The sequence below is a fragment of the Miniopterus natalensis genome, chromosome 8 (genome assembly GCF_054644295.1).
Source record: "Miniopterus natalensis isolate mMinNat1 chromosome 8, mMinNat1.hap1, whole genome shotgun sequence".
In the NCBI taxonomy this organism is placed as follows: Eukaryota; Metazoa; Chordata; class Mammalia; order Chiroptera; family Miniopteridae; genus Miniopterus; species Miniopterus natalensis.
In genome coordinates, this window is record NC_142088.1 from 45292681 (window position 1) to 45315456 (window position 22776).

At 35.3% G+C, this 22776-nt stretch overlaps 1 protein-coding gene across 4 annotated transcripts in view; it reads left to right on the forward strand.

Moving 5' to 3' along the window:
* SCN1A (sodium voltage-gated channel alpha subunit 1) overlaps positions 1 to 22776 on the forward strand; it is a 102187-nt gene that overhangs the window by 48258 nt on the left and 31153 nt on the right. Inside the window, exons 4-17 of one of the 4 annotated variants that reach the window (XM_016199328.2) lie at positions 1251 to 1340; positions 3154 to 3282; positions 4972 to 5063; positions 5907 to 6176; positions 9222 to 9285; positions 9816 to 9957; positions 10571 to 10777; positions 12393 to 12677; positions 13790 to 14170; positions 15432 to 15564; positions 16375 to 16613; positions 18351 to 18524; positions 19408 to 19764; positions 21002 to 21484. In XM_016199328.2, coding sequence (XP_016054814.1) covers positions 1251 to 1340; positions 3154 to 3282; positions 4972 to 5063; positions 5907 to 6176; positions 9222 to 9285; positions 9816 to 9957; positions 10571 to 10777; positions 12393 to 12677; positions 13790 to 14170; positions 15432 to 15564; positions 16375 to 16613; positions 18351 to 18524; positions 19408 to 19764; positions 21002 to 21484 — 3046 coding nt within the window. Of the gene's footprint in view, positions 1 to 1025; positions 1341 to 3153; positions 3283 to 4971; positions 5064 to 5906; positions 6177 to 9221; positions 9286 to 9815; positions 9958 to 10570; positions 10778 to 12392; positions 12678 to 13789; positions 14171 to 15431; positions 15565 to 16374; positions 16614 to 18350; positions 18525 to 19407; positions 19765 to 21001; positions 21485 to 22776 lie in introns of those variants that run through there. The other 3 variants (XM_087819805.1, XM_087819806.1, XM_087819807.1) reach the window with 3 other exon arrangements.

Genomic DNA, 22776 nt, shown 5'->3' on the forward strand with positions numbered 1-22776 from the left:
AATATAGAAATTATAATGATCATAAACTCATACTACCTGATTTTTTTAAAAAAATTATAAAAGTAAAAGGCCATTCTATTTTTAAATTGACAGCAAGAAATTCCTTAGTGGTATAAATAAGCTATTATTAAAATTTAAAGATTTGAAACATAAAAATCCTGTGTTCGGCGTTTTTACCCGTATGGTTTTCTTATCCTAGGTTTTGTTTCTAGTGCCATCATGTGGTCATCTGATGAAAGCTTCCTTTTTTTACTTATGGAAAATTTTTGTTTTGGCAAAAAAACTGGAGTAGAAAAAATATTGAATATGAAGTCAGGAAACTTGTGTTCTAGTCTTCAGCCAAGTTATTTAATTTCTCTAGGGTTTAGGCCTTATTTGCCTAATTTCTAAAATAGAGTGATTATAGTATTTTTTTTTTAGGTCCCTTTTAGCTCCATAATTCTGTTACATCTTAATCATTTGTTCTAGCTAATACTCAGATCATATCACACATATTAAGTCATTTAATCTGCACCTCAAACTGATGAGGTCTATGGTTGATTAGGGCTATATAAAATTAAGTCCATTGTATAAAAGTCAGTGGGGAAATAAGAAGATTCAGTGTCATGGAGAGGCTGAGTGACTTGCCCAAGACCACTTTTAGACTGAATTTTAATTATATTCACATTATGTGAATTCCTGGCCTTCAAGAATATTCGCTTTTAATCATATCCAATGCTGCTACATTTAATTCAGTCAAAAGAGAGCAACCCTACACCTAGCACCATGCTGCAGTTTGTACATAAATTTTTAAAGGTATTGAACTATATTATATAACACGTATTTAAGAAATTACAATATTGCAGATATGTGCTCTCTTCAACAATTTACTATTTTAATCACTTGAATTAGTTTAAGTCAGTCTCTCTGCTCAAAAGCTGTATGATTCCAGTTTGCACACAGTTTTCCCACTAAAGTTCTCTGGGGGGTAAATATATTGATTTAATAATAGTAGCAAAAGCAACGCTTTGTCCTTATATAAAGCTTTCCTGTACATGATCTCATTTAATCTATATCACTACTCTGGGAGGGTGATACTATTACCACATTTTACCGAAGGCAAAACTGAAATTTAGAGATTAGATGACTTGCCCACGGTGTATTTGTCACCGAGACCTGGCTAAACTGCAGTTTAAGCTTTTCAATGTTAGTTTTGTATAATATAATACATGGATTTGAATTTTTGTGTGTGTTCCTTAACAATAACCCACATTATTCAGCATGCTAATTATGTGCACTATTTTGACGAACTGTGTGTTTATGACAATGAGTAACCCTCCTGACTGGACAAAGAATGTAGAGTAAGTTCAACTTATATTTTAAACCACCTACTATGTGACTATATGTATGTGTGTTAAATAGATATAAATATATAGATATATAGACATATAGACATACATATGTATTTAGGATTTTGAAACTATGTCTTAACGTGTCTTCGAAGTAAAACCAAAGAACATATTTTGTAAAGGCATTTCTAGACACAATTACAAGGCAGGACGAAGATACCCATTGATGCTCAGGCCTCCTGTGTTGAGTCTAGTGTCTCTCCTTCACCTGTACTTGGTGGTTACCAGAAGCCCGTCATTCTTGGACAGTTACCACTTTTCCTTTGGGATCTACAGCGGCCAAAGCAAATGTGATGAAAACAATTGCAAAAAAGAGCCAACATAGTAGAACTTGGTTCCAGATAAATTTTGGATGAGTTCAGTGAATTAAGAATTTATAGGGTCAGGTTACACGTGCCAGAAGAAGACAATGTGGAGTCTCACAAAGTTTTCCCTTCCATCAGGCACATCCTATTCAGGTAAAGCCTGTATGTTTCAAGGGTGGTAGTTACCAAAAAATTCACCGAAAAAGTATCCCAACAGTTGGGATTTTCAAACTTGAAAACTCAAAAGATTGAGGAGTAAACTAACTAAGGTGAAAGAGTAGCATTTTCAGACACCAAAAACATTACTAACTACAGTTACGGGCTCTGTTATGGGATACATTTGAGAGCCAAGGGTCCAGACCTGTGAAAAGTGCCGCTGGGCTGCTCACACTACCCATGTTGTAACCACTATTACTCTAGGGCTGTTGACCCTTAAAACAGCAGCCCGGAGGTATTCCCAAGAACCTCTTCAACTCTTAGACAGTTCCAGATTGGAACCAATCAGAAAAGAAGAAAGATTATGAAGGAAAAAATTATATACAAACAATACCTAAAGTATTGAAGTTAACGTGTGAGGCCCACAGGTCTTTAGTCACCCTATGTTTTTGTGATTTTGTTCTTTAACTTCTGAGTAAAAGATTTAAACTTTGGAAACATCCAAGCTTCTGAGTTAGCCTCATCTTTCATTCTAAATTAAAATTTCACCTCTTATGACTCTAGAATTATCTACTTTGATGTTAACAAAATTCTTTTTCCAAGTAAGTTAACCTGTCGTGTTCTGTGGAAAGAGAAAAACAAAGACTTGCCAATTTGTCAGTGTTTTCTCATTCATAAAACATGATTGAAATTGAGTTTTTTACTTTCTAAAGGAAAATCATTCTATGCTTCTGCAATATTATTGATTGGCCACTCCATCACAAGAATGTACTAGTTAATTCTCAGGGGGCTTTATTCATTTATGTCAATACTAAGACATTTTAGACAGCAGCTACCTAGACTTCATACAGCATGTATTTCTCACTCTGCTCTTAGGACACTCTTCATGTGTTAGAGAGTTGAATTTAAATTTAGGGCTGTGTTTTATTTCCATGAAAATAACACCAACCTGCTTAAATTCGTTTTATAATATTCATCTATTCTGCTGATGGAGTGATAAAAAATTAATATGGCCCAGCCAGGCCTGGCTCAGCGGTTGAGCGGTGGCCTAGGATCCAGGCAATCAGGGTTTGATTTCCCTTCAGGCCATATACCCGGGTTGCGGGCTCGATCCCCAGTTGGGGGCATGCAGGAGGCAGCCGATAAATGACTCTCTCATCATTGATGTTTCTATCTCTCTCTCTCCCTTTCCTTTCATTTCTCTGAAATTGATAAATATATATATATTTTTTTTAAAAAAAGAAATTGATATGTTATGAAAAAAATTATTACTTTATCAATTCTTTTTGGATACTTGTCTCCAGGTACACCTTCACAGGAATATATACTTTTGAATCACTTATAAAAATTGTTGCAAGGGGCTTCTGTTTAGAAGATTTTACTTTCCTTCGGGACCCATGGAACTGGCTCGACTTTACTGTCATTACATTTGCGTAAGTGCCTTTTTTGAAACTTCAGAAGAGTATGGTTTGGATTTCTCTGAAATGCTTTGAAAGAATAAGCTTGCTTTAACTGTAGAATATTTTGGTGTGATTTATACATTTAAGCTTTGGATTTTAATTTAGTACAACAGAGGTCAAAGTACACTTCACTTTAGCATAAAGTCTGAAGTGGTTGAAATCACTATTTTCACATGCAACAAACATCTGTCAGCAAATTTCATACACGCTACTTTTTCAACACACACACACACACCTTAAAATGAAAGCAGAAGTGTATTCATAATACATCTGTGAAAATGGCTTTAAAAAAAAATACAGGCAAAAACAAGTCTGCTGGCCCCACCGACTTTCATCGACCTTACCTGTAGTATGTACTCTTCCCATCTTCTTTGATTAGTTTGGTAGAACAATAGTAAGTAAACATCTGCTCGCATCAAAACATTCTGAATCAAACCAGTAGGAAAAAATAAGGTATTTAATATATTTTTATTTCATTAGCAAAGAATTTTAAGACCTAAACAGATGTATTCTCTCTGCCACTTCTATTTCTAAGCTGATTCCTTTTCGTTTCTTTCTTTCTCTTCTTTCCCCTTGTAATTCCCATCATCTCTCTCCTCACCCTCAACATGAACCTTGCTGTCCTTACCTCCCTTCCAGATACACGCAGTGTGTGCACAATACCTGCATCCCTTCCCCCACCCCCTTTTTCCCTTAGTGGTAAATTTCCCCAAAGAAGAAGAGACTCAGACAAGCAATGGAAGGTCACTCAGGAGTAGGTGGAACGGGGGTGTGGGGCACAGGGCACCTACACCACTTGCCCTCAGCACTCTTTCAGGAGCTGACTTTTTTAGCCTCTTACATGTGTAATAAGGTGGACAGGAAAAGTGGAGCCAGTATACTCAGGGCTCCAAAAGCTGCCTGTCTCGTCTTAATTCCTTATTTAGTCAGGAAGAGCCAATTCTTTGCCATTCCCTCTGGTTTAAGAGAAAGCATATTGAGACTACTGCTTTTTGAAAATAAAATAGCTGTAATGGCCGGGGCATCATTGGGCCCCTATAAAATATTTTCCTTAACTTGCCTAACTTTCACTTAAGAGTTATACTAGAAAAGCTTTGTCATGTACAGATAGTCAGGCATTTTGCCTTTTCATGCCTAAATTACTCTTGGATGATTATATGCATACTTTTTCTAACTGAAGCCTTGAAACTATAGCCAAGGTTTCTTTTCTTTTTCCTAAATTCATCAAGTTACACATGAAGTTGATTGTATTGCTTTTCAAAATAGCAACAGGATTGTGTACCTTATGAAGTTTACATCTAGTTAATAGCCTTAACTTATATGGTGAAGAAAACCAGAGCAATAGACACTGACTTTTAAATTGCTACTTACAAAATTATCATTTAAAATCACCAAGAAGGTCTTTATAAAAAAAATCCAAGCAAGTATATAAAATCCTGCTTAAATCTTGAATAACTCTGATTTAATTCTACAGGTATGTAACAGAATTTCTAAGCCTAGGCAATTTTTCAGCTCTTCGAACTTTCAGAGTCTTGAGAGCTTTGAAAACTATTTCTGTAATTCCAGGTAAGAAGTGGTTAGTGTAAAGCATAAGGCTCCTTGTACCTACAACTCTTTCTTTGTATCCTGTTATTGTGTTTGTGTGTGAACTCCCTATTGCAGATATGTGACAGAGTTTGTGGACCTGGGCAATGTCTCAGCGTTGAGAACATTCAGAGTTCTCCGAGCATTGAAAACAATTTCAGTCATTCCAGGTGAGAGCTGGGTTAAAACCCATCATGTGTTTTTCAGCAATAGCTTCTTTGCTTGATATGCAGCATTACAGAAAATCGGAACCATAATAATCAAAATCAAAATCATCAAAATTGAGTGTTCCAAAGAAAATGATTCTTATTATCGGGACATAATTTTTCATGGTCTCACATTTTTCATCAGCCTGTAGTTTAAAAGTTTTTTGCCCAAGAACTGTAATATACGGCTTATGTGATTTGCACTTAGAGATGCCATTTTTTCTACTATATCAGTTGCAAGGATTTGGCCCCTATTGAATGTACCAATCTGTGATTTCTTATTTATTGTAGTTGTTGATGACTATGTCTATGCAATGTAATCTTAATATTGTTTAAAAAGACTAGTATGAATATGCATGGAAGACTCATTATCTTAAGGTGTAACTGTATTCCAAACCACCCCCAGTTTTATATCAAAATCTTTCTTACTTATAAGTAGGAATTCAAAAATATTTATTCAGGTAATTTGTTATAAAACTTACTCTAATGAAATTATGGGGCAAGTTTCATTAGCAAAAGGAGAAATATAAGAGCCTTTCCTTAATATAGGCTTTATGAAGACCTTGAATCTCCTGTTATTTTCTCTCCAACATATTGGGATACGGACCTTCATTTCATTGTTTAGATCATTAAGTTTTTGGAGGTCACCATCTCCATAAGCACGTCAGCCTACCATGAAATGTTGATCTTTCACTAGCATTGGAAACATTTTCAGACTTGTGCATGTTTTCAAGAAAATTGTGCGAGCCTTTTATTATTTCACACTTTCTAAGTCTTCCTAGTAATGGCCTTCTTTCTTTCTTTCAGGCCTGAAGACCATCGTGGGGGCCCTGATCCAGTCCGTGAAGAAGCTCTCCGACGTCATGATCCTGACCGTGTTCTGTCTGAGCGTGTTTGCGCTGATCGGGCTGCAGCTCTTCATGGGCAACCTGCGGAATAAATGTATTCAATGGCCTCCCACCAATTCTTCCCTGGAGGAGCATAGTATAGAGAAGAACATAACTGTGAATTACAATGGCACACTTGTAAATGAAACTATCATTGAGTTTGACTGGAAATCATATATTCAAGATTCAAGTAAGAATTACTGTTACGTAGATTTATTTTTTCATTATTGACCTGCCTTCCATTTAGGCATGGATTTTTTTTTAAATGATTGCATCACAATTTGCAATCTCTTAATTACCATAGCAATGGTTTGCACATACATTTAATTATTTTATTAATAACTATTTTAATTTTGACTCTTAAATAGCATTTTCTGTTGTATCATCATATAAGAGGCTAAAGAATTCAGCTAGAAAGAATTTTTCCCAGGACCTTTGATTGCTGTACATTCTTCTTATGCTGGTTGAGAAATTAAATAACATAAAAATTTCTAAAGCCCTTTTTGAACTGTAAATTACTATGCAAATGTAACCCATAAACCGTTTATTACAGAATGCCTTTTATATACTAAAAACTGTATAGGACACTGGAAAATTAATGGTGATGACCCATGGCTTCAGGGTGCTTACAGTTTAGTAGGTTATTTTTATTGTCATTTTTTTGGAAATAAAGGCAAACATTATTCTTATATTTGTAGAATAAGAATTAAAAGTAGTATTACATCAAATAGAAGGAAATTAGAGTCAATTAAGCTTTAAGAGAGAGTAATAAAAATGTCAGATATCAGTGGAGTTATGGGAATCAGTTTATTTTTATTTCAAGGGTTTAGACAAAATAGTCAAACATTTAAATGGCCTACTCTAGAAGGATGGAAAAATAATTGGCTTAATATCCTTTCTCTTTAAAGTGACAAGAAAAGTAAGTGAAATTTTCTCTTTTATTTAATTTTAGTACCTGCCAGTAGCAATATTTCAAAGGCAAAGAGAGTTAGAACATGATTCATGAGGGATAGGGATGTCCTTTTAGAGAAAAATATTAAATATATAAAACTTAGACTTTAGATGTACTTAAATTTAGCTATATCTTTATTATTTTAAGGTAATGACTAATACTTAGGGGGGAAAAAAAATCAAAGAAGACGAAAGCCTTAGTGACTGGCTGTGTAGACCACGCAGGGTTAATTATAAATGGTTACTGGTGGTTTGATAATTCTTAAAGTAATAATAATATAATAAAAAAAACTAATCAGTGTCTTTTTATAGTGGCAAATGCTTTTGATACTGGACAATGCTTTGGTTGCTATAGATTAACTCTTCCATGATATTAGTGATACACCAACAAATAATTTGTAAGCAGTCGTAAATATCTAGATTAAGAAAAATAAGTGTCAGAGCAGTACCTGAAATGTCCCTTATTGACTTCATATGCCAATAAGTCCATTGCTGTCATCAACTCTCTGAAATCTGTTTATTGTTTTAAAATCTAATATCAAGGAACTGACTATGAAGATGTCATTTAGGGTTTATTTTATGTGGTGAAAATTTATTAGATGCCATTTTTCTTACATTCAAAGTCAAGTATATCTAAGGCCTTTTTCAGCTCTAAAAATCTGTTACCTACTAATATTCCATTTGTTGAAAAAGTTTATCTTAAATCAAATACAAATATAAACAAAGCAGTTTCTCTTTGAAAGTGCTAGAAAATGAAATTTATTAAAATTAAAGATCAACATAACTGAAAGTTATGTTTTCTTCAGCTTAAGTTTATAGATCATTGAGTTTAACAGATAAAACTTCAATGATACATACCTGATATAAAAATTCATCCAGAAATTACATATTCCTTTCACTTTGTCTAATTTTAATTAAAAGTTAAGAAATTCTATCACAATTGTTCTATGTTCAAAGAAATAAAGATATTAGAAGTGAAAATTAGCCCAGCCAGGCGTGGCTCAGTGGTTGAGCATCAGCCTAGGATCCAGGCGATCGGGGTTCGATTCCTGGTCAGGGCACATGCCCGGTTGCAGGCTCGATCCCAGTCGGGGGCGTGCAGGAGGCAGCCGATCAATGACTCTCATCATTAATGTTTCTATCTCTCTCTCTCCCTCTCTCTTCCCCTCTCTGACATCAATAAAGATATATATATATTTTTTAAAAGTGAAATTTATATTTTGTATTATGTATTTTGTATCCCTTACAGAACTATGCATAGGATACATTTCTCTGAAAGTTTAGCACCTAGAAAATATTTCTTCTTAGAAAAGCTAAAATTTTTCTTTTTAGAAATTGTTCTTCCAAAATGATGATTTACTGTCATGTTTCTCTTCCTGTTCTCCCTTTACTTATTCATTCAGTGAACTTTATTGAAAAGCTCTACATTCCAAACACTATAATATGGAAAGAATTAACTCTTAGGCTTTCTTTCAAGGAGAAACAATATTTGTAAGCAAATAATTACACTATCAGACAATGAGTATAGTAATAATGGGAGTATGTGCTTACTGTTGGTAGCACAGGGGGACTTTTCAATTTTGCCAATTTTTAGTGGGAAGTAAGTAGAGAATATCAAGGACTAATTCACAGAAATGACACTTCAATTGGATATTGAAAGAATCTAAGGAATTTGTCAGAGGCAGAAAGCTTTAAGATAATGTACTATTCACTATAGTAATTATTTAAGCTCTAGTACTTTAGATTATTTTTATTTGATTTGTTTTAGTAGTTGACATGACATATGCATTCTTTACTAAAAGCCACCTATGATATATTCTGGAAGTTGGTATAAAGTAAATTATAATTAATCGTTAAGCATTTCTAAATTGTGTTTAAAATTCTAGAAGACCAGAAAAGATATAATTCCTTCACTTTGAAATATGTGACTGTTTGGGGAAGGCAAAGGAATCCGTTTAATTTTTATCTATTTTTACAGAATGCAATTTTTTTTTTTTTAATGAAGGTGGAAAAACACTGATACCTTTTAAAATATTATGTTAATACACATAGTTATCACTAATTCCACATTTACAAAGAACATATCCTTTGTGCTAGTAAGTATTTAATCCCCTTAACATAATATCTAGTATTTGGAGGGAGAAAGGGCAGATACCTGTGTCTTTGAATTATAGAATGTACTTAAAATTACTCAGTGAACTCCAAAAGTGGGGCCTGACTTTCTTGTTCTCAGTGTGCAATGTAATGCAAATGTTCATCACATGACTTTCTTTTTTCTAAACAGGATATCATTATTTTCTGGAAGGTTTTTTAGATGCATTATTATGTGGAAATAGCTCTGATGCCGGGTAAGTTAATAATTTGTATGCATTCGTGTACATGTGTGTGTATATCTACACAAATGTTTTCTCTTTTTGTGGAAACTGACAGATGACAGCCTACTAACTTTATTTATACTAATTTACTGTAATTATGGTTACTTGTAAGGTGAGGGATTATTTAAGTATTAGGCAAGCATTTATGTTTCATAAAACAAGAAGTTATAGTTTAGCTGTAATGCTTTTTTTCTTAGATGAGTATATATGAGCCAGGAGTCAACTCTGGAAGCTTCCATAGTAGAGACAATGGCCAAGAGATATGTTAAAATGCTAATTATGGACAGAAAACAATTTTGTAAAATATTATTAGAAATTCTATGCCACATTTTAATGATGGCATCAAGTGGCTAGTAAAATTATGTCAAGTCAAAAGCTGAGAAAAGTATTATTTATTTTTCATACTTCTATTTCTTGAACTAGACAATGTTATAAATATAGCATGCCGCTAGAATAAAAAGATAGCAAAATTTCTTGTAAACTTTCTTTTTTCCCACTTACAGCCAATGTCCAGAAGGATATGTGTGTGTGAAAGCTGGTAGAAATCCCAATTATGGCTATACAAGCTTTGATACTTTCAGTTGGGCTTTTTTGTCCCTGTTTCGACTGATGACTCAGGACTTTTGGGAAAACCTTTACCAACTGGTGAGAACCTGAAGAGACACATACTGTATTTAAATAGAAGTATTTAAGAAAGCCAAGTTAGTAATGAAATTCAGACCAGAGCATAATATAGTGAAAAGAACACAACTTGAAGTCAGATTTGAGTTCCTTTATCCTATTGATTATAACACATATTTAGCACAGCGATGGTAGGGACAGTGATTCTCTCTAATTTCCCCTTGGCTCAAAACTTAATAACCACCCTTCCCAGACACAGATCTTCCCAAAAAGAACACATACCTTGCCCTCAGCTCCATCTAGCCTCTCAAGCACTAGCTACATCTCTCAGGTGGCAGATGATGAAAATTAATAAACAGATGCAGACAGATGACTTTGGTTTCTTCCCTGACTTTCATTTAAGATTCAGCTCTTTGATGAAGGTCTCCATGGTATTTTACTTGACTTTTATTCTTGGTAATTCTAAGAATTCCCTTCTAGAGATCAGAATGTCAATACATGAGTTAGCAGAGAAGAAAATGGGGGATAACCTTCATAATTATTATTTATATCAAAGCCCTACAAAACACACAAGTTGTAAGTTGAAGCCACCAGTTAGTGAAACAATATTGAAAAATAATGCTGATGTTGTTTCCAGACATTACGTGCTGCTGGGAAAACATACATGATATTTTTTGTGCTGGTCATTTTCTTGGGCTCGTTCTACCTGATAAATTTGATCCTGGCTGTGGTGGCCATGGCCTATGAGGAACAGAATCAGGCCACCATGGAAGAAGCAGAGCAGAAAGAGGCTGAATTTCAGCAGATGCTTGAACAGCTTAAAAAGCAACAGGAAGCAGCTCAGGTAAGTTCATCAAATGAAATATGTCCTGTCTCATGGTACGATCTTTTTTTATTTTTATTGTTTTTACAAAAATACTGGAGAGAAAGTGAGAGACAGATAATTTGGTTGTACTTAAGAGAAGCTAGTAGTATAGGGGATTAGTAAAGATTTCTACATTTTGATCACCTATATAGATCATTTAGTTTAACTATTCCAAAATGTTTAAAATATTGACCATAATAGAACTCTCTCATGCTATTTTGATCATCTGAATATTTTTAGAATAAAAGGGAAAATGTGATTTTGGGGTCTTCTCAAGTGATAAATGCTTACTGAATGACTATATGGCATTAGGAGAAAGTCTTAAGTCTCAGAAAATTTTATTTGTTATTATATATCTATATCTATATCTATATCTATATCTATATCTATATCTATATCTATATCTATATCTATATCTATAAAATCACCTGGTTTTTAGAAGATAGTCCAAGTCTGTAACCAAAACTATATATTTTTAAATTAACTTTTATTTTTTCCCATCACCATTTATCCCTTCTATACCCTCTTCTACCTCCACCCATCCCCCTTCCCCTATATTGGTTTTTAATGTGGTTCTTAATTGCCTTTCTTTCATAAATAAGGAACTCATCAAGTGATATAATATTCTCTGATGTTATGAAAGTTATCAATTTGTGGCAATCTGTTAACTTAAGGATTACTTGTTCTTAAAATGAGGCATTAGTATTTATAGTTCAATAAAATGCCTTTCCTGTCACTTCCTTCTTTCCTCACTCTTTAGTTTAGCATACAAACTCTTTGTCTTTACATAAGTTTAGTGGGTAATGTTAATTTATTTGGAGGAATCCCTGTACTGAGTGTACTCTGGGGACAGTAATAATAATCCAGCGTTGCCAACTTCGTACCACCTACAGGCTGCAACCTAAAAGCATTGTTCCTGCCCCATGCTCATGTGGCCAGCACGACCCAGCGCTGCGCTGAAGAAGCTAGGGCCAGTGCTGGAGAACCGAATGTCTTGTCTTGCTTAGCAGAAACTATTGCCCTTCCCTCCTCCAGTCTTCTGATAGAGCATTGTGCAAGGCTGGGGAAGGGATTTTATTGCTTTCCATGAATTTCATTGATAATATTTTGAGGATATTAGACAACCCTGTTTCAAGAACTGGAGAGAGGACCTCACCTCTTATTTCATTCCTCCTGCCTTTGGATATGACCTCAAGTAACTCATCAGCTTTTCTCCCAACCTGCAGTTTCTTTTTCAGAGAGAAGAAGACAGTGCTAAGTAAATACCAATTTTTAGAGTAAATCAAATCCCAAAAAGTACAATGAATTTCTGTTCTTGTTGATGCCTGATTGATCATTTTGAATATGTGGTCTGTAAAGCATAATTCAAATACAATACATGTTAGCACAGAGAACACCAGGTTTACTCTGAAAGCATTCATTAGGTGCAAAGAAAAAATAATTCCCTCTAACAATTACAGAGCTTCTTCTGCGTAAGATCATCTTGAATCAGCTAAATGTATTTTTTGTATGTCATGCAAATACTTGGGACCATTTTTCAGAAAGATAAAGTCTTCTCTAATGCCACGGCTAACACCATCTCTCCTCCATGTAGCAGGCAGCCAATGCAACCGCCTCGGAGCATTCCAGAGAGCCCAGCGCAGCAGGCGGGCTCTCAGACAGCTCCTCCGAAGCCTCCAAGCTGAGTTCCAAGAGTGCCAAGGAAAGAAGAAACCGGAGAAAGAAAAGGAAGCAGAAAGAACAGTCTGGTGGGGAAGAGAAAGATGAAGATGAATTCCACAAATCCGAATCTGAAGACAGCATCAGGAGGAAAGGGTTTCGCTTCTCCATCGAAGGAAATCGCTTGACCTATGAAAAGAGGTACTCCTCCCCGCACCAGGTACGGCACTGCGGGCTCATGCGCAGGGGTGGAAATCAGAATGCTGAAGACAGGTGGAGACTTAAATTAGACTTACGGATTCTCATCAATTGAATTGATGAAAATTAGATTTATTACATTTAAACCCATTCTTTTTTTACATAGTTTTAAGAAAATTTACTCCGCATATATGTAAGCCTACAGCTTGGTGTAGTTGGCACAACACTGAGTTGAAAGTCAGGAGACCTGAATTCTCATCCTGATACTCTTTGCTGGTACTTGTAACTAAAGACATTTAATCTTTCTGATCCTCAGCTTTTTTAAATTAAATTTATTGGGGTGACATTGGTTAATAAAATTATATAAGTTTTAGGGGTACAATTCTGTAATACATCATTAGTATATTGTATTGTGTGTCACAACCTAAAGTTAAAGCTCCTTCCATCACCATTTATCCCTCCTTTCTTCGGCCTTTAAAAAAAAAAATAGGTTTGGGACTAGTTAACCAGTAATGTCTTTCTGGTAATTTTATTTTGCCCCCACTCCCCAACTAATCTATAAACCATCATGTGTGCTTCTGAAAGTATTAGTCATGGTATACTTTATCGAAAAGTTCATCACTCTGATTTCAGAAATTTTAACTTCGAGTTCCAAAAACACTGGACCTTATAGGTGAAACAGGAAATATAATTAATTTATAGTGATTCTAGAAATATGGACTAAAACAATTTATGAAAAGTGATGAAATTCCTTGAAAGAGCAATGAAAATAAATGTAACTTTATGATGGTCATGCTGCTGATGTTTATCGAATGTTTATAGTGTCCATAGTAATGTGCCAAGGGTGTTTCCTTTTGAACTTGAAAAATAGTAGCTCAGGGTTTTGTTTTTCAATATCTTTAACTTGTAGTCTATCTCCCCACTCATTAATCTCAAGGACTAGAAACCTTCTCTTATAAAACTAATTTAACTTATTCTGAATGCACATAAAATAAAAATACTGTTAATCAAAAGGAATGAATCATGTTCTGTTATGAATGCTGAAATCTCCTTCAACTTGATCTTGCAAAATAAAAGCAAATTCAGATGGCTCTATTAATATGATTTTATTTTTCATTTGGTTTCAAACTTTAGTCGTTGCTGAGCATCCGGGGCTCCATATTTTCTCCAAGGCGAAATAGCAGAACGAGCCTTTTCAGCTTTAGAGGGCGAGCGAAGGACGTGGGATCAGAGAATGACTTTGCTGATGATGAACACAGCACCTTTGAGGATAATGAGAGCCGGAGAGACTCCTTATTTGTGCCCCGACGGCACGGAGAGCGCCGCAACAGTAACCTAAGTCAGACCAGTAGGTCATCCCGGGTGCTGGCGGTGTTTCCAGCGAGCGGGAAGATGCACAGCACCGTGGATTGCAATGGTGTGGTTTCCTTGGTTGGCGGACCCTCGGTTCCTACCTCGCCTGTTGGACAGCTTCTGCCAGAGGTGATAATAGATAAGCCAGCTACTGATGACAATGTAAGGAAGTTTTAAACAGTTCAGGCATGGCTGGCCCATTATTGCTGCACCAGCCAGTGTTTCTACAGAATGGAACCCCTTGAGAATGATTCCTGGTTGGTCAAGCTGTGAATGCACCTGCATCTTGTAATACCTTTCTAGACTAACCAACTAAAACGTAAAGCCTCAACACTCTCTTGCATAATAACACCTGAATGCCTTTACTTATAAAACATGCTCAGGATACATTAGACACAATAATAAATTACTGCCTCCAGTTGGAGGGTTTGCTATATACCCGTGCCGAACTTAGACAGCAGGACATCTTCTAAAGCCCCGGTATAAAAGTGAATGGGTGATGTCTATGTTTAATTGGAAAGGGTGTATAATAAATCTTTCCAACAGATTCTTCAGTATAACCCTGCTTTAGTTTAAAAGATTTTCAAGAACACTGTGCTTAAATACGTAGCTTCATTGTTATCTCAAAATTTCTAGTACCATATTTGTCCTACTAAAAGAAAATGCTGATATAGGTCTTCTCAAAACTAATCCAAGTGAAAAGAACCAAATAACTAATACAGACAGGTAAAATAATTGTCTATGCTTGAAGGTATGTTATGTGTTTGTGATGTATACTTAGATAGTGAGGAATTTCTAAACACACCCTGCCTCTTACTAGACTATGAACGTCCTTGGAAATATAGCAGCATGATGAGGCATGACTAAGTCAGAATCAGATGACTTATTGCTTTGGTACCCTGGATGAAACTGTTGTCCACGCAGCATGTGTGTGTGTGCATTTTTTAAACATACATTTTGTGTTGTCAATGACCATCTATGTCTTGTGCCCAGAAAATGAGATGGCAACTTCATGTGTTATAATCACTTGTATTTCTTTAAAAATAAATGGCTTTCTCAAAATAAAATGCCTTGATCATTTATATGACTTCTTCAAATTGTTAGTTTTTTATTATTCGTTCCAAAATAAGGGTAACCGTTAAATATGATTCAAGAGATTATCAACTATATCTAAATTACATCGTGTCTCATAAAATTATAAAATCAGAAGGTTAAACAAACTCAGTTTTTGCTGTATGGCTAAATGGTTGACAGTTTGGACATTCCAGGTTAATGATACAATAAGTCAGCAATATCTGCCATCACCGATTAAAGATGAAAGTGCATGATGCATGTCTTTCATGAAATTCACTGTGTCACATTCGTTGTTTATTTATCATATTGCTCAAGTTAATTATTTAATACATTAGTGTTTTCTTTACAGGGAACAACCACTGAAACTGAAATGAGAAAAAGACGGTCAAGTTCTTTCCATGTGTCCATGGACTTTCTAGAAGATCCTTCCCAAAGGCAAAGAGCAATGAGTATAGCCAGCATTTTAACAAATACAGTAGAAGGTTTGTAACAAATTCCATTTCTATTTTGATTAATTTTACTAAACTTGTATTGTCGCTTTTGAAACAAATGTCTGTGTGCATTGGACGCAGTATAATCTAAAGAGAATACAATAGGTCTTATTCAAGAGTTATTACTTGTTATACCTACTTATAAATTCTAGGAGCTTTAAAAAATATATTTAAATTTAATGATATTGGACCTCTAACAAATGTTTTCCTGTATGTGTAAACCCCTTGAAAACGCAGAATAAGCATTTTTATTAGGTGTTTCTAATCCCATTAGTCATAGTGATCCTGTCTTCTGTTCTACTTAGTTTAAGACTTCCAACATCAACCTAAATACTCTCAAGATTGGAGGAGAGGAATAGGTCATTTTTTGCAAAATAAAAACAAATTAAAAAGAAGATTCTTGGCTCACATTGATCCCTACCCTATCTCTTATAGCCTGAGGAACATAGCTTAGCTATATATTAACACAGAATTTCACACAGTATCTACACTACCCCAATCCATGTTTCTATTGAGACTTCATTTAAAAGATCATTTACTTAACTTAAGGCCAAATGCTGAGCCACATCATCAGTGCATACAAGAAAAAACAAATGATCCTTTGCTACCTCTGTTCTATGTGTCTGTCTGAAGAAATATCTTTGTGAATGTAAAGAATAAATACTTTAGGTGTTTAAAGTACAAAAGAGGTTGACTCTGTAGCAAAGGGAAGTGTGTTGATTACTGAAAAGAAGTCTAGTGGATCTGAAATAAATGTACGCATAAAGTATATCTTTTAGTGGTTGTTCTTATTTTTTCTAGAACTTGAAGAATCCAGGCAGAAATGCCCACCATGTTGGTACAAATTTGCCAACATATTCTTAATCTGGGACTGTTCACCATATTGGTTAAAAGTGAAACATATTGTCAACCTGGTTGTGATGGACCCATTTGTTGACCTGACCATTACCATCTGTATTGTCTTAAATACTCTTTTCATGGCCATGGAGCACTATCCAATGACAGAGCATTTCAATAATGTGCTTACAGTAGGAAACTTGGTAAGCATATTGGAAGGTAAATGTGTCAAGTCTTCAAATTTTTGTTTGAGGAACTGTTTAATAGCTTATAGCAGTCTTTCCACCACACTTCCTACTCTTAGCTCCTAAATGATAGGAATTATTTCTAGCTGGCTACACTATACATTTTGCCAACAATAATAGCCCTTAATTCAGAGCAAAAACTGAGAGAGTAATAGGCATAGGAGTATTTGAAAAGTCAATATTGATAGTTATAACTTTAAGATATAGAAGCAGTTTAAAATGATACAAATACAATACAAATGATACAAATACATTAACAAATACAGTAGAAGGTTTGTAACAAATTCCATTTCCATTTTGATTAGTTTTACTAAACTTGCATTGTCTCTTTTGAAACAAATGTCTCAATTTTTGTGCATTGGATTTAGTATAATCTAAAGAAAATATAATAGGTCTTATTCAGGAGTTATTATTTGTTATACCTACTTATAAATTCACTTTTTGAAATGATATTATCACAGTTCCCCTACCTGTGGAAGGCTAAAATAAAATTGTAGTTCTTTTTATCTTGCTTAGTCCTCATCATTATAAGCAATAATTTATCCACTCAAAAATGTCTCCAGCTTTTCCACTTCCAGGATCTAGGTAGGACAGGTACTGTTTTATCCATCTATTCCATATCAAAACTATAAAATATTGAAATCCTCCAGTACATTTTGTGTATTGTATGATGAACAAGGCCATTTTTGGTGAAGGTTGCCACTTAATTCTTTCTCTACTGTGCTTAAAAAGTATAAATTATTGAAGTGTTTGTCAGCTGACTCAACTTAGGAATATTAGTTTTTATTTCCCGAGAGGGGGCTCTAAGGTAATGCATGTATTTTCCATAATATTTGTTTAGGATTTTTGATGGTAAAAAGCAAAACATGTGCCCTAGCCAGTTTGACTCAGTGGTTACAGTGTTGGCCCGAAGACTGAAGGGTCCCAGGTTCGATTCTAGCCAAGGGCAGGTACCACGGTTGCAGGATCGATCCCTGGTCCCAGTTGGGGCTCCGGACCTGTGCAGGAGGCCGCCAATCAATGGTGTCTCTCACTTTGATCTCTCTCTCTCTCTCTCTCTCTCTCTCTGAAAAGCAATGGAAAAAATATCCTCGGGTGAGAATTAAAAAGAAAAAAGAAAAACACCCTGCACTGCAGTATTTACATTTTTAAAGCGCTAGTGTTTATACTACAGAAGTAAATGTATTGTTTCATGTGCATAACAGATTGATAATGCACATATTATAATGATAGATATACAGGTGTTATAACTATCTGGGTTGAGGGAAATGAGAATAAACTTATAGATAAATAAAACTGTTTATGGGCAAAGTCTTGTCAGTACCTGTGCTGTCTGAAGTCAGGAGGAAAGGCAGTTTGATGTAATGGGTAGAACACTGGTTGAAAACAGATTGGCACACAAATCCTAGTTTTCCAGTTGTATGCTATTAGGCAAGTCATTGAACCCATCTAAAGTCCTTTTTCCTGGTCAGTAAGATAATTGTAATACCTGCATTAGTGACTTAATGAACTCTGTGAGGATAAAATGAAATCATGTGTATGAGAGCCTTTTATCAGTTATAACTTACTGTACAAGTATAAGTAATAGAGTCACATGAGGAAAGTAGCATAGACACTTTGTTCTAAGAGCAAATATTGTGTCATTCTATGGTATCAATATCTGGTGGAAGTAGAGTAATTTTGTTTTGCTCTTAGGTCTTCACTGGGATCTTTACAGCAGAAATGTTTCTGAAAATTATTGCCATGGATCCTTACTATTATTTCCAAGAAGGCTGGAATATCTTTGATGGAATTATTGTGACTCTTAGCCTCGTAGAACTTGGCTTATCCAATGTGGAAGGGTTGTCAGTTCTCCGTTCATTTCGACTGGTAAATAAAAAAAACAAAGCAGCAACAACAACAGAAAATCTGTCCAATACCCAGGGTTTTTGCATAACACTGTCATAGGTTTGAACACACAACTATTAACATTTTTAAGTTTTTGTGTCACATTTTGCATTATCAGAAACTGTCCCTCAATGGATAAAATTACCCCACTTATTTAAAAAAAAAAAACCACGTTTATTGCCAAAAGCATAGTCATGTAAAATTTAATATATTTCTCAGTTTCCATTCTGACTAATTAGTTTTTAGAGATGACTACAGTTAATATTGCTGGATCTAAATTTTTAAGAAAATATATCGTATTTTTGTAGTAACTTGAAAATATAAGCAGCCCTTTGCAGCAATGGATGGCGATCAGATACGAGATGTGCATGCAGAAACTTTTTCTAATTCTCCCTCTGGAAAACATGCTCCTTCCCAAAAATCACAGGACAGAAATCTGTAGGATTACTTAACATGCCCAGTGATTCACATATATGTTCTTGCATATCAGGGAAAAGGTTATAATAATGGGAAATATTCCAGATTTTAAAATGCAGGCACATCTAGCTGTCAGTGGTCCAAAGGAGCATTGATGAATAATCAACAGTTTCTCCACTTATAGTAGGGCTCAGTATTATGCTACTTAGCATGCTGTTAATATTAGTGCCAGGTCTGGTATGCCTCACAAACACCTTCACAAACCAAGTAACTGGACCCCAAGTAACCATTAAATATTTACTCTTAGGGAAAATTATCTACATGGTTAAAATATGAAAGAACCAGATCCTTGTTAGGGGATCCAGAATTAACCATGAGCCTGAGAGGGTTCAAAGGCAGGGCAGATGTTAAAGGCCATGCTAATATATATTAATGTTTTCTTTTCCAGCTCCGAGTTTTCAAGTTGGCAAAATCTTGGCCAACCTTAAACATGCTAATAAAAATCATTGGCAATTCAGTGGGGGCCCTGGGCAACCTCACCTTGGTGTTGGCCATCATCGTCTTCATTTTTGCCGTGGTTGGCATGCAGCTCTTTGGTAAAAGCTACAAAGATTGTGTCTGCAAGATTGCCAGTGACTGTAAGCTCCCACGTTGGCACATGAACGACTTCTTCCACTCCTTCCTGATTGTGTTCCGCGTGCTGTGTGGAGAGTGGATAGAGACCATGTGGGACTGCATGGAGGTCGCGGGTCAAGCCATGTGCCTTACTGTCTTCATGATGGTCATGGTCATTGGAAACCTTGTGGTACGTGCCCATTGAAGATATGTATTTCAGAAACAGGTTAAGAGCACAACAGAAGGGGACCACTTTATCCAAAACAAAAACTATGATAAATAATTTAAAATGTTTCTTACCTTGGATATGCTTAAAGTCTCATTTTGACCACACAGCAATATAGCAGGGACCCTACAGTAATTATACTCAACATCATTTTGTCAATCATTTCATCGCATTTATTATGTGAATTACTTACTATACAGTATCATATTGAAGATGGGCCTAATAGGATATGTTGGGAACATTCAGAGACAAGGGACGGAGAAGTCTGAAAACAATTTAGAGAAAACCCAATCTTACCTGATAGTTTACAACTAAAAAGTGGTGCCTTTAAGTGTTCCTAGTGATTTTACTGTTTCCTTGCCCCTTCATAGCAATGGTATTCAGCCACTCTCTGTCATATGGCAGATGCATTAGCCAACCTGGGTTAGCCACTTCTGTAGTGGCTCTCAGTCAAAGCAATGATTGGTTAGTAAGTCATGAGATTACCTAAATGGAGTTAACTGATCAACTCTTCTCTCTCTTAAGTTTGGAATATTAATTACTTTTTATAGTATAGAAATATATAATATACTCTAAAGGATATATACATTAATGTGCCAGTCTTGTGGAAATATTAAAGGTTACTTATAAATAATTCTCCTAATTAGTCAATTAGTCCAATTAGTGGGATAGGAAAAATACTATAGATTAAGAAAACAAATGTCAATGCCTATGTTAAACCCTTAATTCTCATTCTGGGTCATAATAGTCATATTTAAATTAATGTGCAATTCAGTATCACTCTTTATCAATAAAGAAGCTATGGAATGTATTTAAATTCATAATTGCAAACTCTAACGATTTTTAAGGTTAGGACTCTTGTACAAGTACATGCATCAACCTGTTACCTTATAATCACACAATTTTAAACTTAGGTAAACCTTAGGGCATCTCATTCCATTCAACTTCTCATTTTATAAGTGAGAGAACTTGAGACCAACAGAAATCATCTCTTTTCAGAAGGATGTATGTATAGTCAAGTAGCTGTTGAGCAAGATCACAAATTCAGATTGCCCAATTTCTCACCACTATGCTGTGGTGTTCCTTTTTGGTCTAGTTGTTAGAACGTATAGTTTCTTTTATACTTAGAGGAACGAGTGACCTCAATCTGTTCTTCTTTATATTGGGGTGAAATTATAATCATGTCTGTATTATTTTTAAGGTCCTGAACCTCTTTCTGGCCTTGCTTCTGAGCTCATTTAGTGCAGACAACCTTGCAGCCACTGATGATGATAATGAAATGAACAATCTCCAAATAGCTGTGGATAGGATGCATAAAGGAATCGCTTATGTGAAGAGAAAAATATATGAATTTATTCAACAATCCTTCGTTAGAAAACAGAAGATTTTAGATGAGATTAAACCACTTGATGATCTACACAATAAGAAAGACAGTTGTATGTCCAATCATACAACAGAAATTGGGAAAGATCTTGACTATCTTAAAGATATAAATGGAACCACAAGTGGAATAGCAACTGGCAGCAGTGTTGAAAAATACATTATTGATGAAAGTGATTACATGTCATTCATAAACAATCCCAGTCTTACTGTGACTGTACCAATTGCTGTAGGAGAGTCTGACTTTGAAAATTTAAACACAGAAGACTTCAGTAGTGAATCGGATCTGGAAGAAAGCAAAGAGGTAAGATTTTGTAATTGAGGGTAGGTATGAATTTGTATGTATATACATCTATTATATTGCCTATATTTATGATTATATGTTTTCCATCTAGAATTTTTTGCCATTATATAAAGTTTTATTCAGCTGAGAGATCAAAGATTTAAACCCAGGGAGATGATTGATAAATTTTTGTGAGAGTTTTCTCATCTTTATTGATGGATATATGTTAGATGGTGAGTCAATGAATGATCCCAGAAATGAATAAACATCATCTGACTTAATACTTATAATAACCTTGAAAGGAATGTGTTATCGTTCTAACTTTTCAGACAGGAAAATTAGCTTAAGGTGCTTCAGGTCATATAACTAATGAGGGATATAGCTGAGAATTGAATGTATAGCCTTTGTTTATAGGTTCTGTGTATCTTCCATTGCATCACATTGGCTCACTTACATGGCAGAGAACTTAACAAGAAATATTCTATGTAGATCCTCCAATTAAAATTATATTGACCTATGTATTAATCTTCCAGGCTGCTACATAATATATTGTACACTGCATGGCTTAAGCAACCAAAATATATTTTCTTACATTCCTGGGGACTGTAAAGTCCAAAATCAAGGTGATAGCAGGGTCAGTGTCTGGTGAGAGCACCCTCCTGGGTTGTGCATGGCTGTCTTCTCACTGCGTGCTCACCTGGCCTTTCCTTGATGTGTGTGTGTGTGGAGAGAGAAAGAGCTCTGCTGTCTTCCTCTTCTTGTAAGAGCAACAGCCCTATTGGATTAAGGCCCCACCCTTAGGATCTCATTTAACCTTTATCACGACCTCACAGGCCCCATCTCCAAATACAGTCACATTGGGAGTTAGGGCTTCAACAAATAAATTTTGGAGGAACACAATTCAGTCCATAGCAACTTAATTAGAAATATTAAGCTAAAACTCTATTGAAAGATAATTCAAAGGAAGTCTAGAACTGAGCGCCTTCACTTCCCATTTATTGTGGGGAAGTCTCAAAAACAGAAAAGTGTCCTTTAGTTTATATCATCTAATTTTCTTCTTTTAATTAAAAATTTTTAATGTTGACATTATCGCAGGTGTACCCCTCCCCATTCACCTTTGCCCACCTTCACCCACCCTTGTTTCCCCCTCCCTTGGCCTTACCACACTATTGTCCATGTCCATGGGGTATGAATATATGTTCTTTAGCTAATCCCTTCACCTTCTTTTCCTGTCACCATCACCCCATCCCCTTTGGCACCCACCAGTCTGTTCCATGGATCCATTATTCTGGTTCCATTTTTTTGGTCAGTTT